Source organism: Pteronotus mesoamericanus, unplaced genomic scaffold, assembly GCF_021234165.1.
Source record: "Pteronotus mesoamericanus isolate MK-2021 breed Mesoamerican mustached bat unplaced genomic scaffold, CSHL_Meso_final scaffold_533, whole genome shotgun sequence".
NCBI classification, from domain to species: Eukaryota; Metazoa; Chordata; class Mammalia; order Chiroptera; family Mormoopidae; genus Pteronotus; species Pteronotus mesoamericanus.
The window spans coordinates 3225517-3241972 of record NW_026555320.1 but is presented as its reverse complement, the minus strand read 5'-3'; the positions used below and the strand labels follow the sequence as shown (position 1 = coordinate 3241972).

General features: G+C 56.4%; 1 protein-coding gene across 1 annotated transcript; it reads left to right on the top strand.

Moving 5' to 3' along the window:
• Positions 1-3458: 3458 nt before the first annotated feature.
• On the top strand, positions 3459-16104 carry CSPG5 (chondroitin sulfate proteoglycan 5). The gene is made up of 5 exons (XM_054594841.1): positions 3459-3555; positions 4246-5359; positions 8318-8506; positions 10307-10382; positions 15643-16104. Exons 1-5 carry the CDS (start codon positions 3459-3461, stop codon positions 15802-15804), a joined length of 1638 nt encoding a protein of 545 aa, XP_054450816.1. The 3' UTR covers positions 15805-16104.
• The last annotated feature ends 352 nt before the right edge of the window (positions 16105-16456 follow it).

Below are 16456 nucleotides of genomic sequence, written 5' to 3'. Positions count from 1 at the left end.
TAAGGTTGTGGGATCAGTCTCTAGTCAGGACCCATATGTGAACCAATGAATGCATCAATAAGTGGAAAAACAAATCGATGTTTCTCTCATTTAAAAATATTTTTTAAAAAAGACCACCAGGAAAACAAAAAATTCACGAAGATGTTAGTGGCTGCTACTGAGAACCTAAAGTCAGGTACCACGCTGCTTCCTGTGCAGACTGCAGTATGTCCCCAGCCGCGGTATCTGAAGCAGCTCCTGCCCGAGACGGCAACCCCTGGTGAAGCCAGGGGCTGGCTGGCGTGCTTTTTCTTTTTTTTTTTTTTAAGATTTTATTTTTTTAGAGAAGGGTTGGGGGAGAAAGAAACATCCATGTGTGGTTGCATCTCATGTGCCCCCTACTGGGGACCTGCCCCGCAACCCAGGCATGTGCCCTGCAACCCAGGCATGTGCCCTACACTGGGAATTGAACCAGCGGCCCTGTGGGTCACAGGCCAGTGCTCAATCCACTGAGCCACACCAGTCAGGGCAAACCAGGGGCTTTCTATGCACAGAGAAGCTGGCCGTAGCCATGGCAATGGGCCTTGTGCCGGCCTTGGCACTAGAGGCAGGTTGCCAAACCCATTAAGAACCTCAGAGGTATGCAGAAGCTATTGCCTCACGAAGCCTCCCTGAGGCTCAAATGCTGGAAATGAATGTGGGCACATGATGAGCCCTATAGGTCAATTTCCTTTTCTCTCACTTTCCAGTTCCTATATCTTACTTCCTCCTCTTTCACCTGTCCTACTATCCCTTATGCCGAGAAAAAAGACTACATTCATTGGATACTGTAAGGTTACCATGTTCACATGCAGGAGATTCAGGTTAATGACTCCGAAGGTCACACACATCTGATGCTGAAACCTGCTCTTCCCATCCCTGCCTGCGTGGACTCACACTCATGGGGATATCGCCCAACGGGATGTGCTGTGCTCAGTTCTGAAGCTTCTGGTGGGATCCGCTAGGGAGGGTCAGAATGAAACTGAACGGCAACAGTTGATTTAAAACCCCCAAATGAAAAAAAAGTTGTAATAGAATTTGTCTCCAGGGAAGGGAAGAAGGTTCAAGGGGGAGACGTTTCATATTTTATACATAATGTTTACATAATTCAAAAAGTGAAGAGAATACATTTAACAAAATTATTAAAATGAGAAACTGGAATAGGTAACACAGTTTTAAGAAAGAGGTAGAAGGGCCCCCATCCAGACTCCCGTGAAAACAGGAGCAGTGGCCATGCCCCAGGCGTGGAGGGGCCGTCTGCGAGGCTGGCCTCCGCGAGGAGGAGGTGCGCAGGCGCGTTCACCAGGCTCCTCACCTCTGACCACCACCGCCCAGGATCCCGCGAAGTAACAAATGAGCTACAGACGAGGGAAGCAGAGACGGCGCTGGAGGGCTCCTGTGGCCAACAGGCAGGTGCAAAGCCCTGCCCTGCCTTCTGCTCAGGGATGGTTCTATTTCAGTCTGGTTTTTATTGACCCCAGAGGCGGCATGAAACCAGAGAAAGACAAATACCATATGATTTCACTTACATGTGGAATCTAATGAACAAGCAAAATGGAAACAGACCGATGGCTGTTAAAGGGAGGGGTTGGGAGGCCGCGTAAAAATGGTGAAGGGATTAAGGGGGGGAAAAAGACAGTATGGTGATCACCAGAAGGAATGGGGGTGGAGAAAGAGGGTAAAGGGGAGATAAAGGGTGATAAGAGACTTGACTTTGGATGGTGAACACAATACAACATACCGATAGTGTGATAGAATTGTATACTTGAAACCTATGTGTCACCCCAATAAATTCAATAAAACTTTAAATTTAAAAAAAAAAAAGTCCCTTTGCAGGAAGTTTCAGATCCATGGTTGTGGGGTGAGAATAGATGGTTGCCATTCATCCATTCATTCACTCACTCGTGCCTCCAGCTGGCCCTCAGGAAGCCTCCCTCTCTGCCAGGCGCTGTGCGCTGAAGTGCCTGGCGGTCCAGTGAGATCAGGCCGTAAGTTCTACCTGGGGCCGGTTGAGACTGCTTCCCAAAGGGGAGGTGCTAGGAACAGAACATTCTGGGTTAAGGAGTTTGCCGGCCCTGGAGAAAAAGCAACACCGGGCGGAGCAAATAGACTGCAGCAGTTCAGCGAGAGAAACAGGCTTTGAACCAAAGCAACCCCATCGAGAGACACGTACCAGAGAGACAGGGAGATTGAATCTCCACTTTAGTCACCTATGTGGTTTCCTAGGGACAGAAATGGGTGTGTATCAAAGGTTGCCGCATCTCGGGTTGTGATCCCAAATGTCATAATTTGGGTCAATAACACACCAGGAGGTTGACGTTCGATTTGGTGGACAAACTAGGTGACTAGGCAGTGACTCCCCACCAAGCAGGGCTCCCGGGATGCGCGGTCCTGGGCAGTACAGTGAACTTGGGATGGACCCTGCAGACCACTCTTAATACCTGGCCTGGCGTCTGCGTGCCCCCAGGATGCGATATAGGCCTCTCGGGTCTGCCCGGGAATCTGACCTTTGGTGACCCGGGGTACATGGGGCAATGTAACCTGGGAAGAAGGAATAGACCGGAATCAAACACCGCTACCCAGGTTGCCAGGAGGAGGAGAGAGGAAAGGCGAAGTAGTCGCAGTCCCAGGAAGGTCTTGCCCCCTGCCTCCGAAATGCCTTCTGGCGGGCCTGGTTGCGCAAGGTCTGGGCTTTAGCCGCGACGGATTAGTTCTGATCCGATTTGAGCCTGGGCCGTCGGCTTCGCCCCCTGCCTGGCGCTGCCAGCGCCCGCCTGGGCCTCGTGGGAGCCCGGAGACCTCCCCGAGACCCTTCCCCGCCCTGAACACGCGGTTGGCGCAAACATCCGAGAGGCTCCCTGCGTCCCGGGTTCCGCTCATTGCCACAGCGCGGGCTTCGGAGCCCCGCCCCGAATCTGCGGGTATCTGGGCCCCCGCCTCCGTTCTCGCCGCGTGGCGGATGGGTTCCTCGCGGGTGGGGGTCCGTGCCAGTCCTCCACAGTGAGGGCGGGGCCGCGACCCAGCCCCGCAGGTCCCCCCCATCCAGTGCACCTGTCGGCTCAGGCCGCGCGCGGCGCTATGCGCCTTGCTGCCGCGCCACTCCGCGTCCGTTTGTCTCTGCGTCGAGAGCCTAGGGTCTGTCTGTCCCTCCCGCAGGCGGACTGAGCAGGGCAGGCGTCAGAGCTACGTGCGGCGGGGCGGGAGCGGCGGGCGGGGTGGGGGCGGCGCTGAGCGCGGCAGCGGCGGCGCGGGAGGTGGGGAGGCGCGGCGCGCCGGGGACAGCGGCGGACGGCGGCGGCGGCGGCGGCGGCGGCATGCGGCTTCTCGCGCTGCCCGTCGTGGGCTGAGACGGCCGCAGCACAGGCGGGGGGCGCGGCGGCCGGTGAGGCGAGGGCGCAGCTAGCCGGGCAGACCGTGGACAGCGGTCAGGGCGCCGCGCCATGGGCCGAGCTGGGGGCGGGGGCCCGGGCAGGGGGCCGCCGCCGCTGCTGCTGCTTCTGGGGGCCACGCTGGTTCTTGTCGCCGGGGCCGCGCCAGGTAGGTACCGACTGCCACCGGGACCCCCGAGACCCTCGCCCCTGCACCCTGAGCCAGGGTCCCGCTGGCTTCTGGTACAGGTGGAGTCCGCGAGCTGGAGGCAAGGGGGCGGGGCAGCGCCTTGCCTGCAGCCCAGGCGGGGGAAGGGGGCGCGGAGAGGTGTGGGATCTTAGGGGAGGCTGAATGGTGGGGGGCAGCCCCGAGCACGGTATGCGGACCTAGGTGCGGGCTGGGGAGGGGTCGGGGTGGGCGGGCCTGAGGGTGAGACTTCGGCGCGGGACTTGGAGATGCTGAGGAGGATTGAGGCTGCGAGTTCAGGGCGGGGTCTGAGGTGGGGCGGGGCCCTCCGGGTGCGAGTTCAGGGCGGAGCCTACAGAGGGAGTGCAGCCCTGAGGGTTAGATGCCTTCCCCGCCGCGTTGGGGCCGCCGGGGAAGACTACGGGTCTGGGCGGGGGCGGGGCCTCACGCTTGAGGGGTGGGGCCTGAGGAGGCCGCGCTGGGCCGGGCGTGTACCGCGGCTTGGGGGGCGGGATCGGGGGCGGGGCTTGAAGATGGGCGTGGCCTCGGAAGACCTTGAGGCGGTGGTTTAGGGTGGGCGGGGGTCTAGGAGAGCGAACTGCGGCCAGGGCGGGGCGGGGCGCCAGGCCGTACCTCGAGCGCGCCCTGACGCCCCGCCTCTGTCTCCCGCAGCGCGTGAGGCGGGCAGCGCCGTCGAGGCCGACGAGCGCGTGAAGAGCGTCGCGGCGTGGGAGTCGCGTGCCAACAACACGCGGGAGAAGGCGGGCTCACCAGCAGCTGGGGAAGATGAGACATTGTGGACCGCGCCCGATGGCGAGCAGGCCGTGGCGGGCCCTGGGGTCGGGCCGGAGGATGTGCTGGAGGCGTCGGCAGCGGTGACGGGCACCGCCTGGCTGGAGGCTGAGAGCCCAGGTCTGGGCGGAGTGACTGCAGAGGCGGGCAGCGGGGACACGCAGGCCCTTCCAGCCACGCTCCCTGCTCCCGACGAGGCCCTGGGGCAGTCATCGATGCCACCTGCCATCCCTGAGGCTACAGAGGCCAGCGGACCTCCCTCCACCACTCCTGGCCACAAGCTGAGCCCAGGCCCGGAACTCCCCAAGGAGAGCCCCTTGGAGGTTTGGCTGAACATGGGAGGCAGCACACCTGACCCTCAAGGGCCAGAGCCCACGTACCCCTTTCAGGGAACACTGGACCTCCAGCCAGCGTCAGATATCATCGACATGGACTACTTCGAAGGGTTGGATGGTGAGGGCCGCGGCGCCGACCTGGGGAGCTTCCCGGAGTCGCCAGGAACCTCAGAGCACCACACTGATAGTGGGGGGGAGACCCCTTCCTGGAGCCTGCTTGACTTGTACGATGACTTCACCCCCTTTGATGAATCTGATTTCTACCCCACCACATCTTTCTATGACGACTTGGAAGAAGAGGAGGAGGAAGAAGAAGATGGCAAGGATGCAGCCGGAGGTGGAGACCTGGAAGATGAAAATGACCTTCTAGTGCCCACAGAGAAGCCTGGTGTGGGGCCGGGGACAGGCCAGCCCACCAGTTGGTGGCATGCTGTCCCTCCACAGCATACTCTGGGCATCGTCCCTGGCGGCAGCATCGCTCTCAGGCCCCGCCCAGGAGAGCCAGGCAGGGACCTGGCCCCCAGCGAGAATGGCACTGTGTGCCGAAGTGGTTTTGTGCGGCATAATAGCTCCTGCCGGTCAGTGTGCGACCTCTTCCCAAGTTACTGTCACAATGGTGGCCAGTGCTACCTGGTGGAGAACATTGGGGCCTTCTGCAGGTAAGGGCATGGCACGCAGGTGCACAAGGACTTGTGAAAGAACCCCTGAGAAGGGTCTGTGAGGCAGACTCAGCAAAGAAGGGAGTGGGGCAGGCCCCACGGCCAAGAGCGTGTGTGTTCACAGGATTCCCAGGCCAAGAGATGCTCACTCAGGCGCCTCCTACAGAATTACTTCTTAAATGCCCTGCCTGTGATCTCATCCCTCAGAGAGGTTCCTCAGAAATAAGATTTTTGTATTTCCTCTAGGGTTGTATCCTTTCCCAACCACTAACTGTAAAGGCAACGTGAAGGGACTTCTCTGAGGGTTTCAGAAGGAGGCCCTTGCTGGCTCGAGGGCATTTCATTGGGGCGTTCTGTCTACACTAGCAAAAGGAGTAGGCCCGTAGACGTACTTCAGAGGAAAGATTGCTGCTGAGCGCGCCCTCCGAGCCACGTGTGTGTCAGAAGGAGGGCCCAATCCCTGAAGGGTACCAGTTCGGGGGTGGGTGTGTCAAGTCACAGTGAGGACCTTCTCTTGGGGAGGAGACCTAGAGAGCAGCCACTCAAATAGGTCAAGTCAAGTGGAGACTCTTAACAAGCATAGCAGAGGGGATGGGGTTTCTTAACTTGGGGTAGTGGTTTTTCCCCTTCTCCCGTGATTGTTGTCTTCCTGGAATACCCAGTCCAGAGTGTTTTAAAGATACAGAGAACCCAGTGTCCCTAAGGACATTGTCCACAGCTGCCATTTCATGCCTCGTCAGTCATCACTGTATACACATACCCTCACAGCGAGGCAGCTGACCTGCTGGGGAGCCCACTGGCTTACCTGGAAGAATCACAAGTCAGGGCTGATCTTGGTGGTTTGCTTGTCTTCCTACCTTCCAGGCCCTAGAAGAAGAGTAGAGCCCTCAGGTTTCCCTGGGCTTGATTCCACTGGTCCTAAGAGGAGCATTTCCATAATCTGGATGCCTTTTTATTATTATTATTATTATTAATTTAAGAAAGAAACATCGATTTGTTGTTCCACTTATTGGTGCATTCATTGGTTGCTTCTTGTATGTGCCCTGACCAGAGATCAAACCACAACCTTGGCATATGGGGATGATGCACTAACCCATTGAGCTACCTGGCCAAGGCTAGATGTCTTTTTTAAGTGTCATTCCTGATGGGGGGTTTTTGTTGGTCTATTTGGAGGTATGTGAAGAATTCAAATTCTATAGGTCATGATGTTCTTCTAGAAAAACATAGAAAGCGTGAATGCTGTGCCTTTGGCCCTAAAACCTGACTTCCAGTTCCTTCCTGTGAAGGTGTTTCCCATAGATGACCATGACATTAGGGTCACTTATATAGGATGTGTCCACACTGTTCTGATTGGAGTTATCCTACCATTACCCAAAGGAGGAACTGTGATCAAGAAATAATGGTGACAAGACCTTGTAGTTGGTTAAAGGCTACCAGAAATATGGGGAGAGCCTGTGATTCTGCTCCTCAAACTTTATTGGGGGGGCTATAGGGATGAATTTATCCTGGGAGATATGGATCTCCATGCAGAATCATTATCTTCCATCCTTTCGGAGGTCTGAGTTTTCACCTTCAAAGCAAGCTCCCCATCAGAGTATAAAATTGGGAGCCCATGCTACCTCAGCAGAGCTAGAAAAGTTCCCAGAATCTCCCGGAGCTCTCGGGATTCCTGAGTGGAAGCGTAAGTGTGTCCTCTGCACTGAGCTGCACAGCCGTGTGACCACAGATCCACCATGGGTCCTGCCTCAGGAGGGCTTCTGCCCAAGTCCACACCAGATCCCCTTGCTCAGCTTCCCTCCCAGGACTGCACTGGGGCCTGCCTTCCAGAGATCCCTCCTCCGGCCATGCACACCCAGGCTGGCCGTGGCTCGGGAACTGTTTTACATTCCACTCACAGGAGACTGCTGAGCCCGTCGTTGCAGACTGCAGTGTGCCTTTGTCTCTGTCACCCTGACCCACTGCAGAGGAGCGATCAGAGCAGTGGCAGAACTTCTCCAGAGCAGTGGGTTAGAGCGATCGCTTTCCCCGTCATCACACAGAGCCTCCGCAGGACTGCAGGGCGTCCGCGGGAAAAGAGAGAATTCCCTGCTAGCCGTGTCTCCCCACCCCGTTCTGGGTGTGGGGTAGCCAATTCCCCTTTCTCTTGTCTGTCATTCACTGTGAGGTTCATGGCCTCCCTCCTTTGCCTGCCTCTGTATCCTTCCACATCTTTCCTCTTTGAAGCAGCCTGGTTCCCATGGAAACAGCAATGTCATTGGAAGAGTTGGAGCCTGGGAATGTCCCCAAGGGCAGGAGAAAGTCACTCAACAAAAGGACTAAAACCCACCCAGAGGGTTGATTCTCACCATGCTTTCAGGGCAGTTCTCATGGTGATAGGACAGGAAGCTTTCGGGGCAGAACCTTGGGGGCTGCAGAAATAGGAGACGAATATATATCCCTCTTTGTGCCTGTCAGTGTCTGGTTGGCCACGTGAGCTAGATGGGACTGCAGATCAAGACAGGTTTTCATGTGCAGGGCGGGTCCTACTACTTTGTAGCCGTAGCTCCTATTCATCTTGTTTTTTATCTTCTTTCATCCAGAGCCCAGGGCTGGAGGGGGGCGGGAGTGGCGGAGGGGGCCTGAGGGAATCCTGTGATTTTTTTTTTTCCACTGAGGCTGCGAGGTGAAAACCCAGGCTTCCCTTCCCTCCTCGGTCACTCCATAGTCATGTGAGTGTCCAGTTCACTCAGTGTCTCGGCGCCCTGGTTACCTTTCTGTCATGGACCTCAGAGCTGCCTGGCCCACTTCTTGGGCGGCTACAAAGACGGGCCATGAGCACCAGCTGTTAGGTCTGCCCAGAGCGGCCGCCTCCCAGTTCCCGAGACTCCTAGGGATGGGTGCTGCAGAAAGCGCTGGGGCGGGGACCAGGCCTTTGCTGTGGCCGCCCCCCACCTTCGCCTCACCCTGTCATCGCTGCAGGTGCAACACGCAGGACTACATCTGGCACAAGGGCACGCGCTGCGAGTCCATCATCACCGACTTCCAGGTGATGTGCGTGGCCGTCGGCTCGGCCGCCCTCGTGCTGCTCCTGCTCTTCATGATGACGGTGTTCTTCGCCAAGAAGCTCTACCTGCTCAAGACGGAAAACACCAAGCTGCGGAGGACCCAGTGAGTCTGCACCTGCCAGCCCCGCCCAGCCCTGTGGCCGCGCCCCTCCACCTGACCCAAGATGTTCTCCCAAGGGTTTCTATCGCTACTTGTGTTTTTTGTACCCAAGATTCGCCCAAGCATATCCATTCCTACGCAGAACGTGCTGGAGTGGCCGCAGAGGCTCAGCCCGGTGGCACACTGCTGCTGCCCAGCACCGTTCCCCGTACCCCCACCCTGGGGAGAGGGTGCTCAAAAAAGGGGCATGCAGCGTAAGCAGCCCCCAGCTCTGGTCCCGGCTGAGTTCCTGTGCTCAGTGCCCCGCCCTGCCTGACTGCCCCTGCTTCCTGGGGCCAGTGTGTGTCCTCGCAGATCAGCATGAAATAACTCCAGCCCCCTCAAGTCTGCTGTCTCTGGGTCCCAGCTCCTCCTCAGCTAGGGCAATGCAGGGCATTGCTTTCCGAAGCTTGCCAGCCCTGGGTCCAGAAGTGCAGGGAACTTAAGGAAATCCTCTTCACCTCTCCTAAGTAGAATGTGGGGCATGGGAGGGCCTGAGCCTAGCTTCCTCCACTGGAGATTTTAAAGGCCATGTGGGGATAGAGTCTCAATTCCGCTCTTCACAGAGGGGTGACCTCTGTGTGCATTTGAAAATCAACATTCATTTACCCTTTAAGTCCACGCCTTGAACACTGTAGTGTTCACTGTGAGACAATCACTAAGCAAGGCAAAGAACCTTCAGAAGGGTCCCCAGAGTCACAAAAAGACAAGATTGGAGTTCAGCTTCCTTGGGACCCAAGAGGCAGCTTGTGCAGAACTGTGACCACCTCCCTTTCAACCTGTTGCCCTATTCATCCCCTCCCCCTGACCTGAGACTCCCTCCAGAGAATGTGACCTAAGGCCTTTCCCCATGTCCTCAGAAAAGGACAAAACGCCATCTGTTGCTCCTTTGCTGGGGAAACTTGGGTGGTGCACAGATGCCTGCAACCCTGCAGCCTTTCAGCCAACCGTCACGGGGCGAAAGGGCCTCTCCTTTGTGCCTGTGCACTGAGGCGGGGCATGTCTTTGTCGCGTGACCGCAAGCCGAGACCCTGGGCTCCTCAGGCCCACACAAAGAGGGTGTGTGGAGGGGGTGGGACCACCTATCAGGACAGCTGGAGGATGGGGGAGAGAAAGAAGCAGCTAACTGCTCTAGTGGAGAAGCAAGAACTGTGACCAAGGACAGAGCCTCGTCCTAGGCCTCCCTCTGGCCGGCTGCGTGTTCTGCACAGAGCGCCCTCCCGTGCCCCTTCCGCCCATAGGCCGCCCCACTGCTGCCCTCCGCACACCTCCTTTCTTCCCCAGGCCTGGTCCCCACTCTCAGGATAACGTGCCTAGTGTGAGCAGATGCTGCCACAGTTTATTAATTCTAAGATACACGTCGTTTTCTTTCTCACGTACTAACATCTCTGGAATTGGATTGTGTGTTATAATCACTGGCATCTTATAATCACTGTTGGCCAGATGGCCATCACGATGTAGTTGTAATTGCCTGGATACACCAGTGTGGTCAGAGCTGTTCATATCGTTGTCGGTTCTTTATCTAATGTAGACTCTAAATGAACAACTCCAGGCACGTAATAAGAACTCCAGGTGATAAGAGAGTATTGGGTTGTGGTTTAAATGGTAGAAGTTTTTTCTTAGCGGCGCATCAAATAAAGGCACGTTTTATTACAGTCTACAACTTTTGATGAAATACAGCATTTGACCCATGAAGCTTTTGTCAGAGTTTGCCACGAGCATTTCGCTTATATGTTCTTCCCTTCTCTCTTCTGTCCTAACCAGCAAATTCCGGACACCATCCGAGCTCCACAACGACAACTTCTCCCTTTCCACCATTGCCGAGGGCTCTCACCCAAATGTAAGGAAACTTTGCGACACTCCCCATACCTCCTCCCCGCATGCCCGTGCCCTGGCTCACTATGATAACGTTACCTGTCAGGTAACTCGTCTTCTTCGCGTCTCCCCCTATACATGCTGCAGCTCCCGCCTGTGCCTTCGGTCTGTTTCCGAGTGCGGAGCCACTCAGAGCTCTGGAGGTCAGCTCCCGGCCACCGGTTGGGCAGGGGACTTGGGAATAAGGGTTTGATGGTCTTTCACTTCCTTGGCAAGTGGGGTTGTAGGTAGTACAGAAGATGACAGGATTTTAGCTTCGTCTAGACTTTAGAAGTCTGATTTTTGTCTTCCTACTCTTCACATCAAGGAGAAAGGCCCTGTTTTCACTGCTGTGGAATTTCCTGGTGGCCCTGGAGGCTAAAGGTGGTTGCTCTTGAGGATGAGTGGAAAACAGTGCTGACGGCATTTGAAGCTGGCAGGCTGAAAGCACTTGTTAGGGCTGAAGTGAGCAGGAGCCGGGTGGGACCCTCAGTCCGGGGGTGAGTTCTGTCATCAGCAGGATGGGCTCAGACATAGCAGCTGGAGCCCAGTAAAAGGTCCCAACAGACCCTTTTCTAAAGACCCAGCCAAGCGTCCTGTCTGGACCAGACTAACCAGCAAAGTACTGGGTGCTGTAAGAGGCCATGTCAGAAGTAAAACAGAAGCTGTCCAAACCCCAAATCATGTCGCATCGGAACCCAGGAATTCCACACATGATGCAGGCTCCATACCTCAAGGGAAAGGCATCGTGACACCTAAGTGAGGTAAACCGAGGCTCTCCCTACGGGAACAATGGAGTGTTCAAGGAAATTTGGAGGCAGTTCTTTGAAATAATGGACCATCGCATATGCCAGAGCTCATGGGGCCTTCTCAGTCTAGGCCAGTGCTGACGGCTGGAACTTTCCAGTGGGTAGAAATGTTCTCTCTCTGCTCTGTCCACTAGAGCAGCCACAGGTGCCTGCAGCTGGGGAGCTCTCAGAACAGGGCCAGTGCCGCCGTGTTGGACAGCACTGCCCTGGAACATTGTCCCCTTCTTATAGATGGGAAGGGGTGGACCTCGGCGGGGAAGAGGGAATGAGTAAGTGAGACCTTGGCCGCCGAACCCCATAAGAGAAAAACCTTGGCTTGGTGGGAGAGGGGCAAAAGGGTTAGTTTAGATAGAAAACAAAAGAAGTTAATGTAGGATAATATTTAAAAGTCTTTGATGTGAAGGACGGAGAAAGAACAGATATTCTGTTACTTGGTATGCACCAAGATAGAAGTAAGTTCAAGATGGGCATAATCAAGGAAACAAGGCGTCCTATGAGCTTTACAGTTGAAAATTACATGAACAGACCCACAGGAATGCAGGCACCGCGAGAGCAGAAGGGTCTTGCTCACCTTGGCATCTCCATCCCTGCCTCGCCCCACCCCCTGTGGCAATGTGCACCTAGTTGTCACCTATGGAGTGCCGGTGAGTGGCGGCTGGCCACAGGGCCTCAGCTCCGCAGTCCGCTCCACCACCCCGCCCCACCCCGGTGCGGGCGGTGTCTCCTGCAGCCCACAGGGGGCAAGCGCCCTTGGGGGAGTTTCTGGCGCACCCCCCTCTGGAGCCCCTGGTAGGGACACCTCCGCTCCTCACCAGTGGGGCAGGGAGGGACGCGGAGGGCTGGCTGCCTGAGCCAGCACCGAGGTCGCCAGTTCTCTGCGGCCGACCCAGCCGTGCAGACTGCAAGGCGTCCCTCCCTGAATGCTGCCACTGGCCCGGAGCTCAGGGCGGCAAGCGGGAAACCCAGCTGCGGGGGGCGGTCGGCCATGGTGGACGGACTGCCTGCCCACCGAGGGCCTGTCTCTCAGGGGAGGGACAAGATGAGGCCCTGGGGTTTCTGGCTCTCCTTGGGTCTCGAAGGTCATTTCCACCCGGCACCCTTCCTTCAGCTCATGCCCCAGGGGACATCCTGTCCTCTTGGCCAAAGCTCTGAGCGTGTGAGGGGGTGACTGTCCCGTCCAGCAGGGAGTGTGCGAGCAGATTCTCTGCCTTCCTCTCTAAGCCTCTCTGAGCCCAAAAGGCAGACCTGGTCAGCTCTGTGGGCATTGGCATTTCAGACAGGGGCCATTTTATTACAAAGTGAAGGCCTGTCATTGCCTCAGGCACCTCGTCAGTCCCTGCGAGGCCAGCAGCAAGATGAGAAAGAGAGAGCCTCCAGCTGAGCTAGGAGGCGGGCCAAGGGGCGTCCAGGTCGAACCTGCATTTATTCTCTCCCCTCCCTGCTCCCTTCACCCCTCAAGTTTCCTTGTTGGCATTGGTGTCTTTTAAGATTTTGGAGAATTCCTTTCATCTTAGTAGGAGGGTTATTTCTTTCACATAAGTAAAAACTAGATTGAGTGAGTCATTTTCCTGCCCAGTTTCAATATCTCGACAATCCGCTCTCTGAAAGGACTTCAGACCAGAAAGAGCTGCCTTGGGTAGGGGAAGGGGCAGCTGCTGGGGTCTGTGTCACCGGCACTTCCCTGCTGCCCTGTCACCTGTGCTGCTCCCTGCCTGGGCCCCCTGGCCTGGCATGCGGCCCCGCCCTCAGCTGGCTGAGTGTGTGCGTGACTCCTTTGTGTGGCTGAGCAGCCAGGAGCGGAGGGAAGCGCCTGCTGTGCAGGTTTGAGGTGTTCCAGAAGGGACAGCGCATGCAGGAGGCTGGGCACGGTCCAGGCGCACAGCATGCACGGAGTCACCTGAAATCCACCGGCCCCTGCCCAGGCCTGGGCGCTGCCCTGCTGCTCGCACAGCCGCGCCAGCAGTAACATCATGGGCGTCACTCGGTTCTCCTGAGACCCAACAGACCTTCCAGGGTCTCACTTTATGACGAGGACGTCTCCGTGGCACCCTTGAATGCTCCCCGTGCTCCCCGCCTCGCCACGTAAATGTTTCTAACTCCCCAGGCTGCTGCTTCCACTCACCGCCCGCTCCCACCAGGGGAGGCTTGGTGTGGGCGAGCAGGGGTCCGGGCCTGGGCCTGCGCGACTCCTGGGCCGAGGGACGCCCAGATGGCCGGGGATGCCAGGAGTCGGGGACGCCACGTGGTTCTCAGCACGTCCTGGCGCCAGATGGAGGTCCAGCTTCCTTGTGATGAGGGACTGCCGCCAAACCCAAGGCAGATGGGCCCTCTGCTGAGGGACTCAGCCGCCCTGCGCCTCATAGGACGGAGTTCTGGAAGGAACTCTCAGGTGGAGAGGGCTCCTTCTTGGCTTAGACTCTCCCTCATCTGTCTTCGTTGGTACTTGGCTCATCTAACAGTGCTGTGTGGATGCCTGCGCCCCTTATTTTTAGAGCATACTACGCCTACCCATTGGGCTAGAAGGCCCTTGTCCACACCCCCCTGAGCCCTCAAGGGGCCTGGTTTAATTTGGGCCCCACGTCCACAGAGACTCTTGAAATCCACTTTTCTTCACATTATGAGAACGACCCTGTGCCCCTACATGCCCCCAAAGAGTGTGTGATATGGCAGGGGTGGGGGGAAGTGGGTGGCGGCAGAGGGAAGGGGTTACCTGAAAAATCAGGAAAGCGCCTCCCACCCTTGTAAGAGGAGAGGGGAGTATAGGCTGTCCTCGCCTGTTCCGAGCTTTGCCGAGATCCGGAGTCCGTTCCGCCCAGGGTCTCCCTTGGCCCAGCTCTCAAACCCCCACGTGCAGCGTCTTCCTGAAAACGATGCAGGAGTCTGGGAATAAGCAGCGCAGCCCCCTAAGCGCACTCCCGTTGCCGTGAAGCCTGGGTGTGTGCGTATCCTCCCATCCCAGCACATGCAGATGGACGTCACCGACAGGGTTTCCTGTACCTCTCCAAGCAGCGAAGAGAACCCGAAGTGCCGTGGGTGCCGTGCACAGCGGCCTTGCCTGACATCTGCCTCCATCCTGTGTGGAGTTCATTTCCTCTTGTTCTTGTCTTGCTGGGAATGGGGAACGTGTGTTCCTCGTCTCTGAATCGCTCCTGGGGTCTCTGAAATGATTAAACTGCTCTAGAGAAGTGCTAAGTGAGGCTGGAAGCAGAGGGAAGGGACAGCGGTTTCTATGTGCACAGTCTTTGAACCTGCACCATGTCCCGTATAAGCCTGCAGCCCGTCCCTACTTCCTGTCCAAGCAGCCAGTGCCCTGACCGCATGCTGTTCTGGGACAAACTTGGTAGCAGGCAGGGAGGACGAGAGCCCAGCCGTTCCGTGGAGAATGCCCCCGTCCTTCGGCACCATGATTGCCATACCTTGAATCTTGGAAGGGGTTAGAGCAAGAAAGGTCTGAGATAGCTGGTCAGTTACGGACATTCTCTGCCCTTCTTGCCACTCATGAACCTTCCCAGGTCGGTTATGCAAACCCTTTGAGCTCCGAGCACTGGTAATAGCCGCCGGGGGCACTGGAAAAAAAACTGAGACCCAGTGAATGTGAGGCACTGGCTGGGATCTCCTCCGGCAGCCTTAAAGGAAAAGAGTATCAGGACTGCGTACTGACTGGTGTGGGTCTCCTGAGAACCTTTAACAGGCAAGTTCAGTTCAGGTTCAGGAGCTTGTCCAAGGGCTGCAGGCAACATACATGGGTAGGCAGGAGGGCATGGTACCTGTCAGACGTGAGTTGTGACCAGCAGCACGAGGAGCATCTGGGGCAGAGAATGGCAGCCACAGAGGCGGCCGTACTCAGGCGGGCTCGGACTGGGGACCCAGCTTGTAAGTGAGCGTCTTTTGGTAGATAAGCTTCCGAGGGTAAGAGGCTCACACATCCCTGGGCTCTAGCCAGAGGACTTCTATGTGCCTTGGGGAGAAGGGCCCTAGCTTTTCCAGGAGCAGATCTGTGCCTGACCACAGTCCTGTGTGCCCCACCCCCCACCTGTCTGCACTAACCAGCATCTTGTCGCGAGAGCTGACTTCAGTGGGGTGGGGGTACGGGGAGTAGCCCGAGCAGAGCTCCCCACCAGTATGAAAAGTATGGCCAAGTATGAAAAGGCACCAGTTCTCCCCAGCCTCTGCCAAAGAGAAAACCTTGGACCGGCCTACATGACAGGCGTTTGCAATCCAGTCCCCTGTCCAATTTCCATCGCTTTGTGGCCCCTGATTTGGAAGATGACTTTCCTAAAAAGTAGCTGCCAATGAGTCCCTCTGGCCCATTCAAGCCTCCGAGCTCCCTTCCTTCTGCCGGCTCTGTTCCCATCATCCGGAGAGAAAAGACCGCTCCCCCCCCCTGCCCCCCGCTCTCTCCTTCCTGTGCCTCCCTCACCTTTCTTCCTCTTCCAGGATGACCCTAGCGCTCCCCACAAAATCCAGGAAGTTCTCAAGTCCTGCCTGAAAGAGGAGGAGTCGTTTAACATCCAGAACTCCATGTCGCCCAAACTTGAGGGTGGCAAAAGCGACCAGGCTGACTTGGAGGTGAACTGTCTTCAGAACAACTTGACCTAAAGCAGAGCAAGAAGAGAGGAAATGGGGGGCGGGGGGTGGGGGAAGAACCGTGACTCCCCTTGTACAGAGTCTGTTTCCTGTAACCATTTGTTAAACTCTTTTCTGTTGCTGAACTCATGGCATGCTTCGGTGTGTTTCGTACAGGAGGGAGAAACCACAAACTAAGCCGAGAACCCGCGCAGAATGGCGTGCATTGGACTGTCTGTCTGTCTGTCTGTGCATCGCTTCTGCTGCTGGGATTTCTAAACCTACGCTGTTATTCACCTGACTTTTGTTTTGTACTCTGATCCACCTTTTTTTGAAATACCAGTGAAAAAACAAAGTTCTTGAAATAAAACTTTTTAAAAAGCCATTTTCCTGATGTCATTGTGTTTACTCCCTACCCATTGTTGTCGGTTTGGGTTGAATTCTTATCTTCAACGAAGGTGTGTATTTGTACGTGTTTGCCCAGAAATGGCCCAGGTATTACTCTGCTTGGGTGGGCGGCCATAGCAAAACGCCACAGGCTGGGTGCCTGAAACAATGGATGTTTTCCTCTAACAGTTCTGGAGGCTGGAAGTCCAAGGTCAAGGCAGCAATAGAGTTGGTTTCTGGCAAGGTCTCTCTGGCTTGCAAATAGCCGTCTCTCACTGTGTCTTCATGTGGCCTTTTC

Excerpts from the sequence above, each read along its gene's own strand:
- CSPG5 (XM_054594841.1), top strand. The coding sequence starts at position 3,459 with ATGGGCCGAGCTGGGGGCGGGGGCCCGGGCAGGGGGCCGCCGCCGCTG. Across the intron at positions 8,507-10,306 it reads ACCAAGCTGCGGAGGACCCA|CAAATTCCGGACACCATCCG; the intron begins GTGAGTCTGCAC and ends TGTCCTAACCAG. Across the intron at positions 10,383-15,642 it reads CCGAGGGCTCTCACCCAAAT|GATGACCCTAGCGCTCCCCA; the intron begins GTAAGGAAACTT and ends TTCCTCTTCCAG.